Source organism: Caretta caretta, chromosome 7, assembly GCF_965140235.1.
Source record: "Caretta caretta isolate rCarCar2 chromosome 7, rCarCar1.hap1, whole genome shotgun sequence".
NCBI lineage: Eukaryota > Metazoa > Chordata > Testudines > Cheloniidae > Caretta > Caretta caretta.
This window is the reverse complement of record NC_134212.1, coordinates 124349611-124372571: the sequence shown is the minus strand read 5'-3', so window position 1 is coordinate 124372571 and position 22961 is coordinate 124349611. Positions and strand designations below refer to the sequence as shown.

General features: G+C 64.1%; 1 protein-coding gene across 7 annotated transcripts in view; it reads left to right on the top strand.

The window, feature by feature from the left end:
- Positions 1-22275, top strand: part of KCNIP2 (potassium voltage-gated channel interacting protein 2) — a 155358-nt gene extending 133083 nt beyond the window's left edge. For 4 of the 7 annotated variants that reach the window (XM_048857329.2, XM_048857328.2, XM_048857325.2 and 1 more), the window contains exons 2-8: positions 10542-10666; positions 11807-11876; positions 12786-12856; positions 15930-16037; positions 16575-16679; positions 17968-18030; positions 18604-22275. In XM_048857329.2, the coding sequence (XP_048713286.1) occupies positions 10542-10666; positions 11807-11876; positions 12786-12856; positions 15930-16037; positions 16575-16679; positions 17968-18030; positions 18604-18651 (590 nt within the window). In that variant the 3' untranslated portion in view covers positions 18652-22275. Of the gene's footprint in view, positions 1-7113; positions 7214-10541; positions 10667-11806; positions 11877-12785; positions 12857-15929; positions 16038-16574; positions 16680-17912; positions 18031-18603 lie in introns of those variants that run through there. The other 3 variants (XM_048857324.2, XM_048857323.2, XM_048857327.2) reach the window with 3 other exon arrangements.
- Positions 22276-22961: the final 686 nt, after the last annotated feature.

Genomic DNA, 22961 nt, shown 5'->3' with positions numbered 1-22961 from the left:
AGCCCTCCCTTCCTGGATGTCCTGCCCCCGTGGTGCGATGCACAATCATTCTGCGTTGCATTGCTTGGGTCGCCTTTTATCCCTGGGCTGCGGTGAATTCCCACAGCCCGGCTCAAGAAGGGCTGAGGGCAGGGCCCAGAACTAGCCCAGTGATGCTTGAAGGGTGAAATTTGCCACTGTGCCTAGTACGCAGCCTAGGCATTAGTGTGATGCCCACGCCTTTTAGGACTTGTGCTGACCCTCTGGTGAATTTCACTTTCAAGCCGCAGTGTCCCTTTCCCACTGCACGTTAAAGCCCCCAAAAAGCAGCTCTGTCAAGACAGCATCTTATTACTCGTCAGATCTGCCCCCTGCCAGACAGACAGACAAACGAATAGTCAGGCCAAGCACAGAGACAGCACAAGGAAGGTGAGCTGGCTTCTCTTCAGGTCGGATCGCGCCAGTTTTAGAATCACCGTGCACAAGCCAGGAAAGACCCAGCTTGTGTTTCAGATCTCAGGGGCCTTTGCAGGGCTGGTAATTTAACCTGGAGATTGAGAGTCTGGGTGGAAGAAATTGACTGGGGCTGGCTAGCAGTTATTTTTGTCAGAGGGTCTTTTTTTAGGTTAGGGGTTTTTTTAATGAAAAGTGACTTTATGCATAAAATAAAACTTTCCCACCCAACATTTGTATTGTGTGAAATTTCCCCTTTTTTTTGTCTGAAATTGGAAACAGAAGAAAATCATTTAGAATCAAAATCAGCTTTGGGATGCTTTCTTCTCCCCACCCCTCTTTTCTTCCACTAGCAAACAGGGGTGGAGGAGAGAAAGTGGGAAACTCCCCAGGTGACCCGGTCTGGGTTCAGTTGTGTTTGAATCCTTTGGAACCGGTTCATTGAGAAATCAGAAAATTCAGGAAAAAAATTTTTTTAATGAAATGAAAATTGGTTGTTTGCAGTTTCCCCAAAAAATAATATAAAACTGAGCCACAAACCCAGAACCCCACGTTCCCGTGGCCACGTGGACTTGTCAGGGCAGAGCTCGAATTTCAGGGGTTGCCCTACCTCCCCCCACCCCCGGATCTCAGCAATACTAGAGTTCGGGGATCCCTGAGTCCTGTCACCCCGACTGCAGCAGTGTCCAGACAGTCCCTGCCTCTGGAGCCTGGGGACCCTGCCTGCACCCAAACGCTGAGCCACTTCCACCCAAACAGCTGCCGTGCTGGGGACGTGCCGGTGGCTGAGGAGCAGCAATGGGCCCAGACCGGTAGGACACTGGTTCGAATCTAGCTCACGCTGTAATGGCTCAGCGTAGTGACTCAGGACCGCTCAGTGCTCTGTGATGACCTGCTGGTCCCAGTTCCCCCCCAGAGCCCAATACCCCCGCCAGCCGCAGCAAGGGGCATTTCAGCAGAGGTCGAGGGTTAACTGGGGAACATGAGTCCCGTGTGCACAGGGAGGAGAAGGGCTGTCGGTAAAACCTCTCCGCTCTCCTCCTACTCCACCCCACTGGGCTGGTGCTGGAAATATTTAATTCTCATGTAGATGGGGGGTATCTAACACCCCAGCCTTGTGGGGCAGAGCGGGGCAGCGCTGTGCGTAGGGAGCCCCAAAGAGACCCTGCACCCGTCAGCATCAGTCCCGCCCCCCCGCAGCTGTTCCTTTCCTCGGGGGGCCGTGTCCCGGTGCTGCTCTGACCCCTCTTGTCCGTGTCGTCCAGGGAGGCTGCTGCGCTCTGAGACTCCTGGCCTGAGACAACCCGAAGGGGCCCCAGGGATAGGGAGGGTGTGGGTGGGCAGACCTGGGCATGCCAGCTGGAGGGGCAAGGGCCCAGTCCAAGGGATTTAATTTGGGGCAGGGGGACTGATGAAAGCCCAGACTCTAAGCAAGGAGGGCAGATGGGGGGTGCTGTGCTGGGGAGTCCCTGCTGCCTGACACCCCCAAGGGGCCTGGCAAAGAGCTCCTGAGAGCCTCCCTACAAAGCCAGGCATCCCCCCCCCCCCGCCCCACCTGCACCTGCAGCAGGGACAGCTCAGTGCAGGGAGCTGCATGGGGGGCCGGAGACATGTTGAACCTCCTTCCCTGCCACGTCAGCATTCAGCAGAGGAAGGAGCAAGTGGGATGGTGTCTGGAACCCTTGAGGGGGCTGTGGCAGTGCTGGGGGGCACTGCCCTGGCGGGGAGGGGGTGTAGGGCAGAGGTCCAAGGCAGAGTCGGCTGTTGAAGTCAGAACAGGCCCTTACTACTGACAGGGCCAAGAGGAAGGGCTGGGAATTAGAGCAGCCCTGCTCAAGAGGGGGCTGCGGGTCGGGAGTGAGGGGCCCCGGCAGAGCACGGGGAGGGGGGAGCCCAGGGCTGGGCTAGCAGGGGGCTGCGGGTCGGGAGTGAGGGGCCCCGGCAGAGCACGGGGAGGGGGGAGCCCAGGGCTGGGCTAGCAGGGGGCTGCGGGTCAGGAGTGAGGGGCCCCGGCAGAGCACGGGGAGGGGGGAGCCCAGGGCTGGGCTAGCAGGGGGCTGCGGGTCAGGAGTGAGGGGCCCCGGCAGAGCACGGGGAGGGGGGAGCCCAGGGCTGGGCTAGCAGGGGGCTGCGGGTCGGGAGTGAGGGGCCCCGGCAGAGCACAGGGAGGGGGAGCCCAGGGCTGGGCTAGCAGGGGGCTGCGGGTCGGGAGTGAGGGGCCCCGGCAGAGCTGGGTCGGGGAGCCCAGGCTGGGCTAGCAGGGGGCTGCGGGTCGGGAGTGAGGGACCCCGGCAGAGCTGGGTCGGGGAGCCCAGGCTGGGCTAGCAGGGGGCTGCGGGTCGGGAGTGAGGGGCCCCGGCAGAGCTGGGTCGGGGAGCCCAGGCTGGGCTAGCAGGGGGCTGCGGGTCGGGAGTGAGGGGCCCCGGCAGAGCTGGGTCGGGGAGCCCAGGCTGGGCTAGCAGGGGGCTGCGGGTCGGGAGTGAGGGGCCCCGGCAGAGCTGGGTCGGGGAGCCCAGGCTGGGCTAGCAGGGGGCTGCGGGTCGGGAGTGAGGGGCCCCGGCAGAGCTGGGTCGGTGAGCCCAGGCTGGGCTAGCAGGGGGCTGCGGGTCGGGAGTGAGGGGCCCCGGCAGAGCACGGGGAGGGGGGAGCCCAGGCTGGGCTAGCAGGGGGCTGCGGGTCGGGAGTGAGGGGCCCCGGCAGAGCTGGGTCGGGGAGCCCAGGCTGGGCTAGCAGGGGGCTGCGGGTCGGGAGTGAGGGGCCCCGGCAGAGCTGGGTCGGGGAGCCCAGGCTGGGCTAGCAGGGGGCTGCGGGTCGGGAGTGAGGGGCCCCGGCAGAGCTGGGTCGGGGAGCCCAGGCTGGGCTAGCAGGGGGCTGCGGGTCGGGAGTGAGGGGCCCCGGCAGAGCTGGGTCGGGGAGCCCAGGCTGGGCTAGCAGGGGGCTGCGGGTCGGGAGTGAGGGGCCCCGGCAGAGCTGGGTCGGGGAGCCCAGGCTGGGCTAGCAGGGGGCTGCGGGTCGGGAGTGAGGGGCCCCGGCAGAGCACGGGGAGGGGGGAGCCCAGGGCTGGGCTAGCAGGGGGCTGCGGGTCGGGAGTGAGGGGCCCCGGCAGAGCTGGGTCGGGGAGCCCAGGCTGGGCTAGCAGGGGGCTGCGGGTCGGGAGTGAGGGGCCCCGGCAGAGCACGGGGAGGGGGGAGCCCAGGCTGGGCTAGCAGGGGGCTGCGGGTCGGGAGTGAGGGGCCCCGGCAGAGCTGGGTCGGGGAGCCCAGGCTGGGCTAGCAGGGGGCTGCGGGTCGGGAGTGAGGGGCCCCGGCAGAGCTGGGTCGGGGAGCCCAGGCTGGGCTAGCAGGGGGCTGCGGGTCGGGAGTGAGGGGCCCCGGCAGAGCTGGGTCGGGGAGCCCAGGCTGGGCTAGCAGGGGGCTGCGGGTCGGGAGTGAGGGGCCCCGGCAGAGCTGGGTCGGGGAGCCCAGGCTGGGCTAGCAGGGGGCTGCGGGTCGGGAGTGAGGGGCCCCGGCAGAGCACGGGGAGGGGGGAGCCCAGGGCTGGGCTAGCAGGGGGCTGCGGGTCGGGAGTGAGGGGCCCCGGCAGAGCTGGGTCGGGGAGCCCAGGCTGGGCTAGCAGGGGGCTGCGGGTCGGGAGTGAGGGGCCCCGGCAGAGCACGGGGAGGGGGGAGCCCAGGGCTGGGCTAGCAGGGGGCTGCGGGTCGGGAGTGAGGGGCCCCGGCAGAGCTGGGTCGGGGAGCCCAGGCTGGGCTAGCAGGGGGCTGCGGGTCGGGAGTGAGGGGCCCCGGCAGAGCACGGGGAGGGGGGAGCCCAGGGCTGGGCTAGCAGGGGGCTGCGGGTCGGGAGTGAGGGGCCCCGGCAGAGCTGGGTCGGGGAGCCCAGGCTGGGCTAGCAGGGGGCTGCGGGTCGGGAGTGAGGGGCCCCGGCAGAGCTGCGTGTGATGGTGCAGCTCTTTGCTTACGTCCCAGCCCAGAACCCAGAGTTCCCCCTCTGGAGTCCCCGGGAGTGAGGAATGAGCCATGTCTGGCCCAGCTCAGTCGGGGGCAGGGGCAGTTTCCATGTCCGAAGCCCGGGGGTTCTTGTGGGGTCTGATGCTGTCATGCTGCCTTGTCAAAGCCCCACGGAGCAGTGACAGCCTTACCCCCGGCTCCTTCTGGCTGTCTCAGACCAGGGCCCTGCGGGTCTGATCCCGCCCGCCTGCCTGCCCGTCCACCCATCTGCCCGCCAGTCTGCCTGTCCACCCGTCCGCCTGCCCACTCATCCATCCCCCCGCCCACCCGCCTGCCCGTCCACCCGTCCACCCATCTACCCATCCATCCCCCCGCCCGCCATGCTGTGCGAGTTGCATGTTGCAGTTTAATTTGTGCGGCTCTGTTTTGTGTTTTAGTCATTTTCAAACAAGCGTTGCATGTGGGGAAAGGAACAAACCCAGCCCCACTCACAGCAGCTTCCCCCTCCCTGGCCAGCGCCTCTCTCCCCCCAGCCTCATCGCGGGGTCTGCCCTGGGCCATCAGTGGCTGCTAGTCTGAAAATCACAGACTCCTGTCTCGGACACGGTCAGTTCCTCAGTGCACTGATCCCCTGGGATCTTAGCCGTCCCTGACCAGCCCCTGCAGCTCCCGCACCTCCCTGGGGATCCTGGGACAAGCCCCAAACCCCTGCCACGTGCCCTGGGAGAGGTCCCCTCCTGAGCCCACAGCTGGCGATTGCTTGTGACCCAGAAGCCCTGGCATTAGGGGTCTAATTCCACCCATGGGCCAAGCTGCCGTCAGGGTGTGAAGTCCTAACCCCAGTGTCCTTGATGGAGGTTGATTTCAGTGGGGCCAGGGCCCCCTCCTGGGGGCAGAGCCCCTCTCCTGCTCCCCTCCCTGGTGTGACGAAGTGGGACTGTTCTTAATGTTCAGTTGTCACGGAGTCCCTGGGCGATGCTCTGGAACTGCTCCCCATGAAGTCAGTCAGGACTCTGGGGCAGTCGCCTTTCTGTGAGCAACCTGTCTTCAGGACACACAGCTCACACAGCTTCCACCTTCCTGGGTCTGACCTCGGAGCATTCAGCATCCTCTGCCCCTCCGTGCGCTTCCCCCCAGCGAGTCCGCCTAGGCGGGGTCCTGGGGCAGCCAGAGGGTCCTGCCCCCCAACTCCGCAGTCAGACGGGACTCTCAGCCAGCCAGTAAAACAGAAGGTTTATTAGATGACAGGAACATGGTCTAACACAGAGCTTGTAGGTGCAGAGAACCGGACCCCTCAGCTGGGTCCATTTTGGGGGGCAGTGAGCCAGACAACCCCATCTGCCCTTCACTCCATGTCCCAGCCAGCCCCAAACTGAAACTCCCTCCAGCCCTGCCCTGCTCTGGGCTTTGTTCCTTTCCCCGGGCCAGGAGGTCACCTGATTCTTTTGTTCTCCAACCCTTCAGCTCTCACCTGGCAGGGGGGAAGGGCCAGGCCATCAGTGGCCAGGAAACAGGGTGTCGGCCATTCTCTGTGTCCAGACCCCTGCACACACCTGCCCTCTAGGGCTCTGCAATGATCATACACCCTTACCCCACCCCCTAGATACTTAAGAACTGCATAGGGGAAACTGAGGCACCCCCACAGTATTCAGAGGAAACATTAAGAACAGTCCCACTTCGTCACACCTGGCTCTTAGACCAGTGGCTTGGAGCTGTTGGTTGACCCAGGAGATTCTGTGGTGTGCTCAGATGTTTGTTGCCCACAGGGAGTTACGGGAGTGTCCCTGGGGAATGTCACCAGTTTGGCCCCCCCTATAATTCATACGTGGGGAGCGGAGCAGGAGCGCTGGCTGTGGGGGAGCTCCTGGCTACTCCAGCCCCAGCCTCTCCCAGTAGGGGGTGCTGTAGGGAGCGAGGCAAGAGCTGGCTGTAGGGGGCGCTCCCAGCTACTTCAGTCCCAGCCCATCTCGCCCTAAGGACCCCCAGCGATGGCCATTCCCTCCCTCCCTCCCTCAGTGAGGCTGTGCCGATGGCTAATTCCCTCCCTGCAAAAAAAAAAGAAAAAGCCAGAGGTTCGGCCCCCTCCCCTTAGCTCCTGGCCAGTGGCATCTCCCCGCGGACCTGTGGGCAATCATGGTCCATGCGCTACGTCTCCGAATGGCCCGACCCGAGACCCCGCCCAGACGCTCCCCGCTCCTGCGTAACTCGCCAACTCCCCCTGTGACCAACGCACAAACAGGGTCGACCTTGGATGCCAACAGCCTCTCTGGGTCCAAAGCAAGCCTGAAAATTCCAGCCAGCCTATCACCCTCTCCAGAGCGGGAACAGCCTCTCCTCTCCCCAGCAGCAAAGCCGGGACCCCCTCCTTCTGGCAGCAGGAAAGGGGGAGCACCTGTGCTAGGGAGATCTGCCTGTGGGCACCTCAAAATCCCTCAGGCCCTGCAGCCCAATAGTGACCCAGTGGTTCCCCACCCTCCAAGCTAAAGCTGGCCTGGCTGAATATGGGTGGGGCTGTGGGCAGGCGAAGGGTTTGTTCCTATTCCCACAGGGCTCGCGGGGAGCCGGGGGCAGAGCTGGGCCCTGCTGCCCTCTCAGGCTGTATGCGTCTCTCCCTGCCCGCAGCGCCCGTGTCTGGCATGGCTGGGTCTTACCTCTGGCTCGTCACTGGGGGTGGGGCAGGGGACGGGCTGCTGCTTTGTTAACTCTTCTGCTTGGTGACTCTTTGTTTTTTCTAGGCAACCCACCCGGCCAAACCAAAAAAGCCCTGAAGCAGCGACTCCTCAAACTGCTGCCCTGCTGCGGGCCCCAATCCATCCCCTCAGTCAGCGAAAGCAAGTGCCGCTTCTTCCCTTTGCTTGTGTGTGGCCCCGGGGGGGACGCTCTCCCCGGGACAAGAGGCACCATCGCCCCTTCATGCAGCCGGGAGGCGGGGATATGGCACGGGCGATTCTGCCCCAGGCCCAGGGGACGGACTGGGGGGTACGGGGTGAGGGTGATGTATAGGCTCAGGCAGCGTGGGCCGAGGGTAGCAGCATCTTGCAGGCAGCTGGGCACCCGGAGGCATGCTCAGCGCCAGGGTGCAAACTTGGGGGGTTACCGGCCACACTGGCCAAAGCCCAGGAAACCTGCAGTAGCCCCAGGGAACCGGGCGGGGTGGGAGCGTGTAGGTCTTGCCTCCTTCTCGACCCGTCCATCCTCCTGGCTGGTCATGTGCCACCGGACTCAGTGGTGTCGCTCCTGGGTCAAGCCCACCGGGGCCCAGCCCATTCTCTGCGCTACCGGCCGGATTTGTGTTCCAGTCTTGCTCCCGCCACCCTGTCCACACCCAGCCTGAGCCGAGCTGCCGGGCTCCCCGGTCCCCGGGGGCAGCGTGTTCTGCAGGCCCAGCCGGGTGTCCTGCAGGAGGGAATCTGCTGAAACCAGCGGAGTGACGCTGCCCAGCAAGTGACTTTCCAGATCTGCTGGGAGCAGGGTCCAGGCCATGCTCTGAGCCGGGCTGGTTCCAGCCTGCTGTCCTGGTGCCCCAGGGGAGGTGCCGTCAAGCGCTGGCCTGACAGACCCTTTCCATCACAACAGCCCAGCAGGCTGCTGCCCATCCAGAGCCCCAGGTGGCTGGCATAACTGCTGGTCCTGTGCGTGGTGGGACCAGCCGGGCACTAGCGTGCAGAGGGCCGTGCCAGGGGAGCCGGTGCCAGTCGCGGAGGGGCTCTCCTCGGCGCCATCCAAACTGGGCATCGATGTTCAAATCTGCAATCCACCCTCCAGCGGACAGGGTCAGGAGGGAACGCTGGCGTGCCCGTCTGTCAGCGCCTGCCCTCCGCGGGGCTCTTCGCGCCTCTGTGCCTACAGAAGGGGAGCGCACCGCACAGAGGGGGAGCGGACAGGCAGACCTGCCCTGGGCACCAGACCCCCATCTCCAGAGTCCCGGGGGCGTGCTTTGAGTCCCCGCTCCCCATCTCAGTAAGCGCCCGGCCAGCTGGTCATGCGGATGGTGGAAATGGATGGGGTCAAGCCCCGTGGCTGATGTTCAGTGATCGGAGGGACCCCTAAGGGAAAGCAGGGGGCGGGGGCGGAACTCAGCGAGTGCTTCCAGCACAGGCAGTCGCATGGGGCCGGCTCCCTTAGCGGCGTCTCGCCACTTAAACCAACCTCCAGGCAATGGGGAGGAGCCGGCATGCGAAGGGTGGGTGTCCTGGGACATCCAGCCCCGGGCGCCTCGGAGGGCCGTGCCTTATGGCGTCGGTGCCCAGCCCTGCCTGTGAATCTGGGCTCAGGCCTGGCCTCGGGGCCCGTGCCCGCTGTCCCTGCAGCAGGGTGCAGGTTGCCCCATGCTGGGTGGCGGAGGGTGGGGGAAGAGCAGCGGGGAGTTGGGTGCCAGTCGGGCAGAGCCTCTCCACCACTTGCTGGGGCAGGGCAGGGCGACACTCAGAAGACCGGAGAGACCCAGCGACTGAGCGACTCCCACAGCCCTGGGACGGGAGGGTGGGGGCGAATGCAGGGCTGAGTCTACACAGGATCCCTGGAGGATTTGGGGTAGCAGAGCCTAGGGGAGCCTGGCAGGGGCCCCACCCATCCTCTCTCCTGCCCCGGCAGGGTGGCTCTCTGGCTCAGCACAGGGTGCTGGCCGATGTGGCGAGGGAGCCTGATTCCTTTGGAAGGAGCCTCCCTGGAAGTATTGGGGTGGGACTGCGTGGGTCGGGGGTTGAGGGGGCAGGAAGTGGAGGCTGGTGGGGAGGATTAGAGGGTGAGGGGCAGGAAGGGGAGGCTGGGAGGGAGGATTAGGGGGTAAGAGGCAGGAAGGGGAGGCTGGGGAGAGGATTGGGGTGAAGGGGCAGGAAGGGGAGGCTGGGGGAAGGATTAGGGGTGAGGGGCAGGAAGGGGAGGCTGGGGGGAGGATTGGGGTGAGGGACAGGAAGGGGAGGCTGGGGGGAGGATTAGGGGGTGAGAGGGCAGGAAGGGGAGGCTGGGGGGAGGATTGGGGTGAGGGGCAGGAAGGGGAGGCTGGGGGAAGGATTAGGGGTGAGGGGCAGGAAGTGGAGGCTGGGGAGAGGATTGGGGTGAAGGGGCAGGAAGGGGAGGCTGGGGGAAGGATTAGGGGTGAGGGGCAGGAAGTGGAGGCTGTGGGGAAGGATTGGGGGGTGAGGGGGCAGGAAGGGGAGGCTGAGAGGGAGGATTAGGGGGTGAGGGGCAGGAAGTGGCGGCTGGGAGGGAGGATTAGGGGGTGAGGGGCAGGAAGGGGAGGCTGGGAGGGAGGATTAGGGGCTGAGGGGGCAGGAAGGAGAGGCTGGGGGGAGGATTGTGGATGAGGGGCAGGAAGGGGAGGCTGGGGGAGGATTAGGGGTGAGGGGCAGGAAGGGGAGGCTGAGGGGGAGGATTGGGGTGAAGGGGCAGGAAGGGGAGGCTGGGGATAGGGCACCATGGGGGCTTGGTAGGGGGTAGCCCCAAGGGGGAGGGGGAGGGCGGGGGCAGCTGGCGCCGTGGTGGCTCGGGCAGGGGCAGCCGGCGCCGTGGGGGCTTGGTAGGGGGCAGCCGGCCCCGAGGGGGCTTGGTAGGGGGCAGCCGGCCCCGAGGGGGCTTGGGAGGGGGTATCCGGCTCTGTGGGGGAGGACTTGGGCGGGGGCAGCTGCCCCCGAGGGGGCTCGGGAGGGGGCAGCCAGTGCCGTGGAGGAGGTTTCAGGAGGGGGCAGCTGGCCCCAAGGGGGCTCGGTCGGGGGTAGCTGGCACCGTGGGGGAGGGCTCAGGTGGGAGCAGCTGGCGCTGTGGGGGCTCGGGAGGGGGCAGCCGGTGCCGTGGGGGAGGGCTCAGGTGGGAGCAGCTGGCGCTGTGGGGGCTCGGGAGGGGGCAGCCGGCGCCGTGGGGGAGGGCTCGGGCAGGGCAGCCGGCCCCGAGGGGGCTCAGGACGCGGCAGCCGGTGCCTTGGGGGCTCAGACAGGGGCAGCCGGCGCGGTGGGGGCTCGGGAGGGGGCAGCCGGCGCCGTGGGGGAGGGCTCGGGCAGGGGCAGCCGGCCCCGAGGGGGCTCAGGACGCGGCAGCCGGTGCCTTGGGGGCTCAGACAGGGGCAGCCGGCGCGGTGGGGGCTCGGGAGGGGGCAGCCGGCGCCGTGGGGGAGGGCTCGGGCAGGGGCAGCCGGCCCCGAGGCTCTGAGCCGCTCTCCCCCTTGCAGACAGCGTGGAGGACGAGTTCGAGCTCTCCACCGTCTGCCATCGCCCCGAGGGGCTGGAACAGCTGCAGGAACAGACCAAGTTCAGCCGCAAGGAGCTGCAGGTCCTGTACCGGGGCTTCAAGAACGTGAGTCCCTGGGCCAGGTGCAGGGCTGGCGTGGGGGGGGGGGCACCTGCCTCTGTCCCGAGCGCCCCCCTCCCGGCCTAGGGTTGCCAACTGTCTAATTGCACAAACCCAAACACCATTGCCCCGCCCCGCCCCTGCCCCGCCCCTTTTCCTAGGCTGTGCCCCCGCTCACTCCACCCCCCCCATTGCTCACTCACTCAGTCCGAGGGAGGGGGGGAGGGGGCAGCCAGCCAATGGGAACTGCGGGGCCGGTGCTTGCAGGCAGGGGCAGCACGCGGAGGCCCCCAGCCCCCCCGCCCTCAGGTCGCAGAGACGTGCTGGCCGCTTCCTGGAGCAGCGCGAGGCCAGGGCAGGCAGGGAGCCTGCCTTGGCCCCGCTGGACTCTTAGCAGGCTCAGATCTCCCGGATTGGTGCCAGTAGCCTCTGGGAGATAGAGCCCCATTCCAGGAGACTCCCAGGGAAACCGGGAGCGTTGGCAACCCTAGGCAGGGGGTTGGGGCATGGGCTCTGGGAGGGAGTTTGGGTGCGGGAGGGGGCTCAGGGCAGGGGGTTGGGGTGCGGGGGTTGCGGGCTCTGGGAGGGAGTTTGGATGTGGGTGGAGGCTGGGGGTTGGGGTGCAGGAGGGGGTGTGGGACGGGGTGCGGGCTCTGGCTGGGTGGCGCTTACCTCAGGCGGCTCCCAGAAGCGGCGACATGTCCTTGCGGCTCCTAAGCTCGGGGCGGCCAGGCGGCTCTGCGCACTGCCCCTGCCTGCAGGCACCACCCCTGCAGCTCCCATTGTCTGTGGTTCCCGGCCAATGGGAGCTGTGGAGTCGGTACTCAGGGTGGAGTTAGCCTGGGAGCCCTTTGGGACAGGGACTGTGACTTCTGCTGTGTCTGTACACCGCAAAGTGGGGCCCAGAACCCCATGGGGCCTGTCCCCCCCTCGAGACGTGCTGTCCTGAGCACAACCAGAGGGGGAAGGCAGGAGTCTATGGGGAAACTGAGGCACAGAGCAGTGACATGTTCTGCCCAAGGGGCCGGAGGGATAGATTCCCAAGGAGAGCTCAGGCAAGCCTGGCTCCCAGTCCTGTGCTCAGACCATTCCAGCCCTGGCTGTTTGGAGGGGGGGTGATCTTGTTTGTGATTTTCCCTTTGGCAGGAATGCCCGACTGGCCTCGTTAACGAAGAGAACTTCAAACAGATCTACTCCCAGTTCTTCCCGCAGGGAGGTGAGCTCCCCTCTCAATTCCGGCTCCTACAGGGGTGCAAAACGGAGCTCAGGGCGGGTCAGTCCCCATGGGAGGGGGGTCACCCCAGAGGTGGCTCCCACACCACCACACTTGGGGCCAGAGGGCCAGGAATGGCAGGCTGCCTTCGTGTAAGCAAAATGCGCATCTAGTTTGCGCGTGCAATTGCCGTGATTGCCTGTGTAAATCAGGCACCTGCCCATGCAAATAGCCAAGGCAGGTGCAGTTGCACTTCCATTCGCGGTGGCTCCTGCCCCCCGTTCTCAAAGAGGAGCTCTGGTTTTGCGGGGCTCAGGCCGGCGGGAGGGGGGAGGGCTGGGGCGGGGGCTTGCTCACATGAGCCGCGGGGGCTCAGAGGGTCAGAGTGTCTTCGAGCAGCTCAGGCATGTACTCTCCAGCATCCCTGGAGCCAACTTCTGCAGCTGCAGCGCTCTGCCTAAGGCAGTCGCTGTGCACTGACCCCCACCTGCACCCTCCTTGTGTCCATGGTGCACTCTACAAGGGAATGCGATCGCGCACATGCTCAGGCCATGGGTCTCCCTGGGCTGGCGCCGTGTCTCTCTCCAGCCACTGCCTGATGCTTCAGAGGAGGGTGAAAAGAAATCCGCCATGTTGTTCCATGCTGGGGGTCTGGGAGGGGCGGAGACTCCTTCATGACCCTGCCGCCATCAGCTGATGCCCCGGAGCATGAGAGTGGATCACCCTTAATGTAGCTTAGAATGATTACAACCAAATTAGCTAGGTGCAGCACTGAGGCTGTCTGGATTCCTGTGGCAGTGAGTTCCCCAGGTCGGCATCCGAAAGCTGGCTCTGTTCCTTGCTTAATATCTAGTCATTCGTACAGTGGGTTGAAGTCAGTAAGTCTTGTCCCTGTTTGACTCTCTCCTGCAGATTCCGGCACGTATGCCACTTTCCTCTTCAATGCATTCGACACCGACCGTGACGGCTCTATCAGCTTTGAGGTGAGCCTCCGCACCTACCTGATTGGGCCGGGACCCGGGGGCTGGGGCTAGAGGCTTTGAGTCTGGTGCTGTCAGGACTCGGGCGGAACGAGTGTCATCAACTCTCGCTAGTGATTGCGAGTCTCGCACTAGTTGGTGTTAAAGCCCCAGCTCCTGGAGGAAGGTGATGACGTGAGAATCTCAGTGTCTGTCTTTAAAACAGCAAGTTCCTAGCCCTCCTGGTGGGGAGAAAAGCCTGCAAATTGGACCCTTAAAGGCCCGTGGACATCAGAAGGCAAAGAACCAGAACCCCAGAATTTTAAGCTGATCTCGTGATTTTTTCCCACCCGACTCCTCTTGGTGATGGCCGTGCTGGGGAATGCAGCTCTGACCTCGGGGCTGCCAGACCCAGCCACAACCTGTGGCTCTCCTGGGCTTCTCTGTTGGCAGCCTGGTTGTTGTGGTGTCAAGCCCCAGGCAATCCTGCATGACCCAGATGACAGTCCAAGCTCAGGCGGGGCGACGATGAGTAATGCCGAGCCGTGCTGGGAGCTCAGGGACGGGGTTCCGGTGTTTGCCTGTCAGAGGCCCCTGGGGACCCCATGACTCAGAGACGCCTGGGGCCCATGGGGTGATCAATAACGAGCCGTGTTTTCCACCAGGAAGAGGATCAGTCCATCAGGCAGTGAGATCCCTAGACCTCGCCCTGACCCTCTCGTGGGGGGGACTGCACCCTTGGAGATACGCAGGTTGTGCTCTCCGGGAAGGTGCAATCTCTGTTAGCAGCCATGAGGGAGACACGAGCAACGCGGCTGGGACTGAAGCTCCGTGGTTTCACTGCCCGTTTGTGCTGATCATCAGAACAAACGGAAGAAAGGCCCGATCGGGTCAGAACAATGATCCATCGAGTCCAGTGTCCTGTCTTCCGACTGGCCAGTGCCCGGTTCTTCAGAGGGAATGAACAGAACAGGGCAATTAGCGAGTGATCCATCCCCTGTCGTTCCCTCCCAGCTTCTGGCAGACGGAGGTTAGGGACACCCAGATCATGGGGTTGCGTCCCTGCCCATCCTGGCTAATAGCCATTGCTGGATCTGTCCTACAGAAACTGATCTAGTTCTTTTCTGAACACAGTTATACTTTTGTCATTCACAGCATCCCCTGGCAAGGAGTTCCACAGGTTGACTGTGCCTTGTGGGAAGAAATACTTCCTTTGGTTAAACCTGCTGCCTATTAATTTCATTGGGAGATTCCTGGTTCATGTGTTATGAGAAGGGGTAAATAACACTTCCCCATTCACTTTCTCCACACCAGTCATGATTGTATAGACCTCTGTCATATCCCCCCTTAGTCGTCTCTTTTCCAAGCTGAACATTGCCAGTCTTATTAATCTCTCCTCATACGGCAGCCGGTCCATCCCCCTCATCATTCTTGTTGCCCTTCTCTGAACCTTTTGCAGTTCCAGTATACCATTTTTGAGATGGGGTGATCAGATCTGCAGGCAGGATTCAAGGTGTGGCCGGACCCTGGCAGGCAGCAGCGAGCCATTAAAAATCCGGCCCAGCCTGGCCCGCTCTTCTCCGCCCCCCGCCCCCTGCTCTCTTCTTGCAGGGCAGGCGATCTCCCCCCCGCCTCTTCCCCCAGCTTGCAGGGTTCCTGCCCTCCTCCGCTCCCTCCCTGCAGCCGATCAGCGGAGGGGGAGAGGGAAAAGCGGAGCCGCAGCACGCTCTCTGCACCGGGGACCTTGGGGAAGGCGTTGGAATCGGCATATCCCCTCCAGCCCCCTGCCATGAGCCGCTCAGGGCAGGAGGCTGGGAGCACCCCCATGACCCCAGCCATACCCCCAGTGTTCTGCCCTGATCCCTGCACGCCCCTCACACACCCCGAGCCCTCTGCCCTGACCCCTGAACCCTCCTCACACACACCCAGTCCTCTGCCCTCACCCCTGCACCCCCCCCACAACCCCAGCCCTGACTCCGGCACCCCCCACACACACCCTCAGCCCCATGCCCTGACTTCTGCATCCCCCACGCATACCCAGCCCCCCCACACTCCATGCCCTGGCTCTTGCACCGCCCACATCCCCCCCCCACACACACACACTAAACTTCTGAAAGGCTAACACTTCTGAAAGGCTGCCGACCCCTGCTCTTGAGGCAATATGATAGTCTCTGTCTGATTATCTATCCCCTCCCTAACGATTCCCAGCATTCTGGTCACTTTTTTGATGGCCGCTGCACATTGAGTGGATGTTTTTAGAGAACTACCCACAATGACTGCAAGATCTTTCCTGAGTGGGAACAGCTAATTTAGACCCCGATCATTGTATATGTACAGTTGGGATCGTGTTTTCCAATGGGCATTGCTTTGCATTTCATCTGTCATTTTGTTGCCCAGTCACCCAGTTTTATGAGATCAAAGGGTCAGTTTTCAGACTGGAGAGAGGTAAATAGTGGTGTCCCCCAGGGGTCTGTCCTGGGCCCAGTCCTATTCAGCATATTCATAAATGATCTGGGAAAAGGGGTAAACAGCGAGGTGGCAAAATTTGCAGACTATGCAAAATTACTCATGGTATTTAAGTCCAAAGCAGACTGCGAAGAGTTACCAGGGGATCTCACAAACCTGGGAGACTGGGTGACAAAAGGGCAGCTGAAATTCCGTGTTGAGAAGTGCAAAGTGATGCGATTGGAAAAGAGAATCCCAGCAGGAGTGGTGTAGGCGCTGCACGCCAGGAACATCTCGAGAACATATTTGCAGAGCAGAGATAGGAAGTCCTTGGTGGGGTCACCGTACATACATCACACAAGAACATTAATGATCAGCGTTAGTTTTTCAGTGCTACGTTACCACCTTTTGGGTACATATCATGACCTCAGCGTGCCAGCTGGCATTGGGGTGTTCTCAGGGTCACAGATGGATCACCTGAAAATGCCCTGTTCTGTTCACTCCCTATCTGACATCGGCCGCTGTCCAAGACAGGACACTGGGCTAGGTGGGCTGCTGGTCTGAGCCTGTCTGGCCCTTCTTATGCTCTGTACCCTGATGGCCTAGGGTCTTGCGAGAGCAACTGTCCTTGTAACCCCTGATTCCTCCACAGGACTTTGTGGCTGGTTTGTCCGTGATTCTCCGAGGCACCATAGATGACCGGCTCAGCTGGGCTTTCAACCTCTATGACCTGAACAAAGACGGCTGCATCACCAAAGAGGTGTGTGTGGGAGAGATGGGAACCGGGGGCGGGGGGGACACTGGGAAACACTGACACTGCTGGGCCACTTCATCTCAGGAGATCTAGGGCTGGGGTGGGGAGAGGGGCAGGACTGAAGGGCTTCAGCAGAGGTAGCAGGAGCCCAGGGCTGGGATAACAGGGAGCTGCAGGTCGGGATTGAGGGGCATCCAGAGAGCTGTGGGGGGAGCCCAAGCTGGGATAGCAGGGGGCTGCGGGTTGGGATTGAGTGGCATCCGCAGAGTTGTGGGGGGCAATAATCAGTTCCCAGCCTGGACCCCCCAGCTCCTCGTGTCTCTCCCTGGCAGGGGGAGAGGGTTGCAATCCTGCCATGTCACTTGATTGACCCCCTTCCAGTGCAGGTGTCTCTGTCTCCCTTGGCTGGCACCAGAAGCTGCCCAGAGTGTCCCCTGCTGATGGGAGAGGTGGGAGGGCCCAGGTGCCTCCCGCTGAAGGGCATGGGGGCCTCTTCGTGGGGCGACTGCTAATAATTATTCGGTTCTGGGCCCCTCCCTCCAGGAAATGCTGGACATCATGAAGTCCATCTACGACATGATGGGCAAATACACGTACCCGGCCATGCGGGAGGAGGCCCCCCAGGAGCACGTGGAGAACTTTTTCCAGGTGAGACATGTGGAGCTGGCCCGGGGGTCCCTCTGGGAGCAGGGAGAGGAGTCAGTGACCGCGGGCAGGGCCCAGGGGGCTGGGGACGGGAGGGCAAAGGAGAGATTGCTCAGAGCAGCATAGAGAGATGGGGGGGGAAGCCCCAGGATGTACCCCTCCCCTGTCCACGCCCCCCCAAAGGGGGAAAGCTCCAGGGGATCATAGGCCCAGGTCAGACCCAGGCTCCATCCAGCCCAGCATCCTGTCTCCACGCTGCGGGAGGTGCCAGGCTCTTCCCTGTGGGGTGAGCTGCCCCCTGGCAGGCTCCCCACCCAAACCCCTCCTGCCACGGACTGCTGCCCTGAAGTGGGAGCTTTGAGCTCCCTTCTCATTTCCTGTGGGAATTAACGAGGATCCTGGCGTATCCCTGGGCTTTGTTACCCACAGACCTGCCCCACCCCCGTGATTAACCCTGTGCTCACCTGGATCTGCCCAGGATGGGGTTTTGGGGTTTAGATCTGGGGGGCACCCTGGGCTCTCTCAGACCCACGGAGAGCCCCATCCTGGGCAGATGCTGCTCGGGCTGCTGGGGATGTTGCCTCCTCCTTGTCCAAATGCAGCCCACACAGGAGGGATCCCCTGTGGATCCGAGTGAGGGATGCTGTCCTCCTGGCAGGGATCAGAGTCGGGGGGGGGGCCGTCTCCCTTGGGTGGGGATCAGAATGGGGTGCGCTGTCCTCCCAGCAGGGATCAGAGTGGGGGGCGCTGTCCCCATGACAAGGATCAGAGTGGGGGCTGTTGTTCCTCCTCAGGTGAGGATCACAGTGGGGGGCGCTGTCCACTTCGGGCAGGGATCAGAGCGGGGGGTGCTGTCCCCCTGGCGGTGATCAGAGTGGGCCCTGTCCCCCTCAGGTGGGGATCAGAGTGGGGGGCGCTAGCCCCATGACAGGGATAAGAGTGGGGGTGCTGTCCCCCCAGCGGGGATCAGAGTGGGGGGGCGCTCTCCCCGGCAGGGATCAGAGTGGGGGGCGCTAGCCCCATGACAGGGATAAGAGTGGGGGTGCTGTCCCCCTTGGGTGGGGATCAGAGTGGAGGATGCTGTCCCCCGAGCGGGGATCAGAGTGGGGGTGCTGTCCCCCCTTGGGCGGGGATCAGAGTGGAGGATGCTGTCCCCCCAGCGGGGATCAGAGTCGGGGGGCGCTCTCCCCCGGCAGGGATCAGAGTGGGGGGCTGTCCCCTGTTGGGCACATGCAGCCTCTCCGCCTGTCTCTGGACCCGCTGCCGGCTCCGTGACGCTGTGTCTTTGCAGAAGATGGACCGGAATAAGGACGGGGTGGTCACAATCGAGGAGTTCATCGAGTCGTGTCAGAAGGTAAAGTTGCAGCTCGTTCCTGGGCCTGGCCCTTCTCCCGCTCGCCCACGTGGCTCCTCACCCTGCCACGCCCCGCCCCTGCCCTGAGTCCCCTGGGCACTGCTGCCCAGCTGCTCCTCCCAGAGCTGAGAAGCTAAGCGAGGCTGGGCAGGACCCGTGCTTGGAGGAGAGACCTCTGAGGGTCCCCAGGACTGTGTGGGAAGTGGGGCGGGGCTGGGTACACTCCCCTAAGAGCCAGTAGCCTGGCATAGTGCCGGTGGGTGTGGGGCAAGACGTCACCTTTCCAATGAGACCTACAGCCTGGGGGGCCCTCTCTTCTCAGCTGTTAAAGGCCCCCTAGCGCTTTGCCCGTGAGCCTGGACCTTAGCCGTGGCATGCCAGCTTGGCGCTCTGGGAGGTGCCAGGACAGCCCGGTGAGCGGGGACCCTCTGCCTGGGGGGCACTGGACCCTAGACACAGGTTTTGCTGTCGGAGTCGAGGCCCCAGCAGACCCACTGAGCGCGGGTTCGAGTTTAGGGTGCGGTTGTGGGGAGAGCCTGGCCAGCGGACGCATCTCCTCCTCCGCCCCTGCAGGACGAGAACATCATGAGATCCATGCAGCTCTTCGACAACGTGATCTAGCCCCTGCTGGACCCGCCACCGGGCCAAGCTCCTGCTTCTCTCTCGTCTCTTCCTCTGAGACCCTCCCGTCCTGGCTGCGCAGCCTCCCTGAACGCTGCAGGGAAAGGATTTTGGCTCTGGGAGACGTGGTGGTGGCACCTGCGAGGAAGGGACCTGCCCTTGCCCTGGGGCTAGCTGCGGCTCTGCCTGCCATGGGGACGTGGGCATCCTGAGCCGCTCCTGGGGGCAGAGCGTGGGCACCGCCTGGCAGAAGGCAAGCGCTCTCCCGGGGCACTTGGGCCCAAACGGACCCTCCTACGCCCATAGCTCGGAATCGGAGCTGCCTGGCTCCGGATAACACCCACCCCCTCCTGCTAGGTATCCACTGCACACCCCGATTCACAGTGTCCCCCGCCCTCGAGGATTCAGAGCTGGCTCCCTTCCCTCGTCTCTGGCCCCAGCTCCAGGACCCCACCTGGAACCCGATCTGGAGTATTGCACCTGAGGGCCTGCCGCATGGGTTCCTCTGCAGCTCCAGCCATTGCCAGCAGGGGGCAGAGTGCGTCCCGCACCCACCAGTTCCAGATGCTTTCGTCAAACCCGGGCCGGTCCCCGTCGCCGTTCATCACGGGGGCCATCACCCCTCCCCTGGCGCCGGGTCAGGGAGATGCCCTCTGCTGCTTCCACCTTCCCCCAGTCAGGGTGGGCAGAGGAGCAGTGCCCGGATGCCCTGGAGGAGGCAGGCAGGCTGGGCGCGTCCCTGAGCGCTCACGGGTTAGTCACCTGCATTAGCTGTAGGGAGCAGGACCTTGGCTGGGCTTAGCCAGCGACAGGGGAATGAGGTGGCCCCTAGAGCCCAGGGGCGGAGGGAGAGGCTGGGGCGGTGAGTGGCTGGGGAACGGGCCGGGAAGCCTTTCACCACGAGGCCCCCGTCCCGTCGGGAGCACTGGGGCAGTGACTGCCGGGGCTGAGCCAGGAGGCGCCGGTCTCGCGCCACGGCCCACCGCTCGGGGTGCCTGCACCGTGGGGGGGCCCCCCGGCTCCCAGCAGAGGGCTTGGCTGGGGGGCTGGTTAGCATGGCGGGCACCAAGCACGGATGAGCTGCGGGGGAACCTCTCCAGGACTGCTGGGGGCAGGGGGGCGTCAGGCGCCAGGAATCCAGCTGGCACTTGGTGCCCGGGCAAAACGTTTCCCTGAAATGACCTAACGCAAGGGGCCTGGCCCTGGGGTGTCACTGGTGGGGTGGGGGGGTGTATTGGAGAAGCAGAGAGTCCAGTCTGGGGCTGACGGCAGCCTCTCTGGGCGGCTCTTCAGCTCTGTGCGCTCTCTTGCTCCCGGCGCCCTGCTCTCTGCTGGCCCCAGGGCACAACCTGCGTCTTTCCTGCCTGCTGCTCCCCGCTGCCACGTCACGCCGGTCAGTCGCAGCGGGCGGCACGCGGCCGGGCCCGTGGGCAATGCTCCCTGGAGAGCCCGTGGCTCTGGGGACTCCCCCGCCCAGCTGCTGAGATCTCACCCCCCCAGCCCTGAGCAAAGTGGGGCCAAGACTGCGACCGCCAGCGGCACCCCAGATGGAGGAGGGGCTAGGAGCCCAGAGGGTGTCACTCAGGCAGCTGCTGGCGGCCCCTGTGCTCAGGCCGACGCGGGCGGGTGATGGGAGCCGGGGGGTGGGCTGCACAGAGTCCCAGAGGAGCCCAGAAGTGAGACGACGCCGTGAGCTGGACAGACGATCGGTTGAGGGGGAATAGCTCGGCAGCCAGCCGTCCGTCTGCCTCGGGCTGACATGGGGCAGGACAGGCTGGGAGGCAGAGAGCCACGGGGCTTGTGCGCGGCCAGCGCATGCCATTCCTAGGCATCACAGCCCTGCCAGTGCCGCCGGGGACAGGCTGGCAGACTGGTCCCTGGGGTCCCTCTGATGACAGGCGGGTGTCACTCCCTAGCGCCCCCCGAGGGGCAGCGCAGCCGTCCCCGTGGGTATTTTATCACCAGCAGTGGCCAGTGCCTGGGGCTTCAAAGGAAGATGTGGCCCCATCTCCTGCCCTGCACATGGGCAGGTTCCTCCAGACCCCGGCTGCAGATTAGCGCCAGCCCTGGGTCTGAGACGCCACGGCCCCTGTAATTCTCTCTGCAGACGCGGTTCCTGTTCACAGTGATGGCCTTGTTGGAGCTGTGCTGAGCCAGCTGCCATTACAATCTCCTGCAGCAGCAAGTTCCACAAGTCAGCTGCATGCTGCACCAAGGCACTTCCCCGGATCTGCCCCCCTGTCCCTCAGGCTGGGTCCTGCGAGGTGGGGCCTGCTCCCCGTTCCTGATAGCTGAGTGGAGCTGTTCATCTGGGCAGGGAGGCGGGTTCAACGTGCTCCTAGCCTGGCAGGCCTTGGCAGTGGTGGGAGAAGGGGGATGAGCGCTGCTGTCAGGGCTGAGGGTGTGCACAACAAGGCAGAGCCAGAGGCAGCCTGGGGAATTTCCCCAGGGAAGCAGCTCCATGACCAGGGCCCATCAGCTGGGAAAGACAGGTCTGACTGAGCCCAGGGCAGCAGACATCTCTGGCCAGCCATCCCCACTGGCTTTGTGGGCTAATAGGGTTGATTATTCCCTGCCAAGCCTGCGTGGCTCTCGGCACTGCCAGGTGGGTGGGAACCGCCTGTCCTGCTCTCTGCTGGGTATGGGAAGGGGGGCACCGAGCCCTGTGCCGCTAGAGGTCAGGTGGTGCACTGGGGCAGAAACCCACCCAGCGCCCGGCTGCCCAAGCTGCAGCCTCTTTGTCAGGGAGTGGCAGCCGAGGGCTGGGCTGGTGCCAACTCAGCAGCGGCCAAGCGGGGAGGCAGGGGGGCTTGTGGGGTGCTGATTAGCAAAGGGCCTGGATCTGAATCCCCAGGAAACGATCCGAGCTGGAGCTGGAGCTGCCCTTTGCATGGGGCCCTGTCCCTAGATGGGGACAAAGCAGGAGGCTGGCGCCAGCCCCTGCCCCACCACAGGTCGCTGGCCCTCAAACGCCGCATGCTCTGGTCCCGGGGCAGGACTGTTCCCCCTGTGCCCCCTCCAGGGCTTTCTGCAGGCTGGGGAGCCGGGGCTCCCTCCCGTGCCCATGAGCCATTCCCCAGCGGGGCACGGCTCCCGGACGATGGCCTGCAATGCTCCCTCATCCTCCCGCCCCAGAGATCTCGCTGTCAGGACAGGTTTTTAATGCTCCTTCCTTTGTTCCATCCACCTGGCCCTGCCCCAGGGCCCAGCTCTCACCCCCACCCCTCGCTGGCAGCTCCACCCCAGAGCCCCGGCACCCCTGGCGTGGTTTGTTCCTCACTGCCCCCCACTTGTTCCCACACCTCTAGGCTGAGCGAGGGCCCCTTTGTGGGTGGGGCTGAGCCTCACTCTCATCCAGACAGCCCCGCCCCCTTCCACCTGGTGGGGCTGGGGTCACTCTGGGTTTGGGGGGGGAGCATTGTCGTTTTGGCTGTCCTCTTGCTCCTCTCCTGCACCGGCAACAGCATTCAGCACCAGTGCCCTGCCCCGCCCCTGGCTGCATGGCGTGTGCCCCTCACCAGGCACTGGGCCCCACTAGCCGCTTTGCATTTTCAACTCTGTATATTTTGTATAATAACAATGATCAAAAATACAATAAAATCCAACCACAGTCGCTATGCACCACCCTGCTGTGTCTGGGCATCTGTGGGGTGGCGGGTGGGGGCAAGGGGCCCAGCCACAGGGTGCTAGCTGGAGGGGGGAGGTCCTGGCTGGAGCCTGGCGGGGCAGGGGCTGGTTGGGGGGGCCTGCTCTGGGGGTGAGGGCTCAGCACATCACCCCTGGCTAGTGCTCCTGCCTTCAAAGACCGCTCTCCAGCACCGGGGCTGCCGGGGCGCTGCAGGGTGGGTGCCCATGTGCATTGCTGGCAGTGTCGGTCACGCGCGGGCACATGCAGGGGTTTCACGGGGGAGATGCTGCAGGTGCCCACGGTGCTGCCCGGCTGGGGGCATTAGAAAGGCCCTAGACTCACCCGCACACAGGGAGCCAGTGTAACCTACACAGCAGTGGCGAGTCCGTCCCAGCCCCAGCCCCGGCCCCGGCGCCTTGGTGCTGCCATGCCACCTGCAGCAGCTCGTGCGTTCCCTCCTGAAGGTCCCTGATCCACTTCTGGGGGTGGCCACGGGGCGGTCTGGGGGAGGACCAAAGGGACAATTTACCCAGGGCCCCCCAAAATGGGGGAAGGGTGGCCAGGCCAAATGTGCCTGAGTGGTGGCGGATGGAGGCACAGCGCTGGGAGCTGCCGTCACTAGAGCGGGGAAGGACTTGCCCACCCCAGGTGACCGTCGCCACCACTGGCATCATGGTGCTGG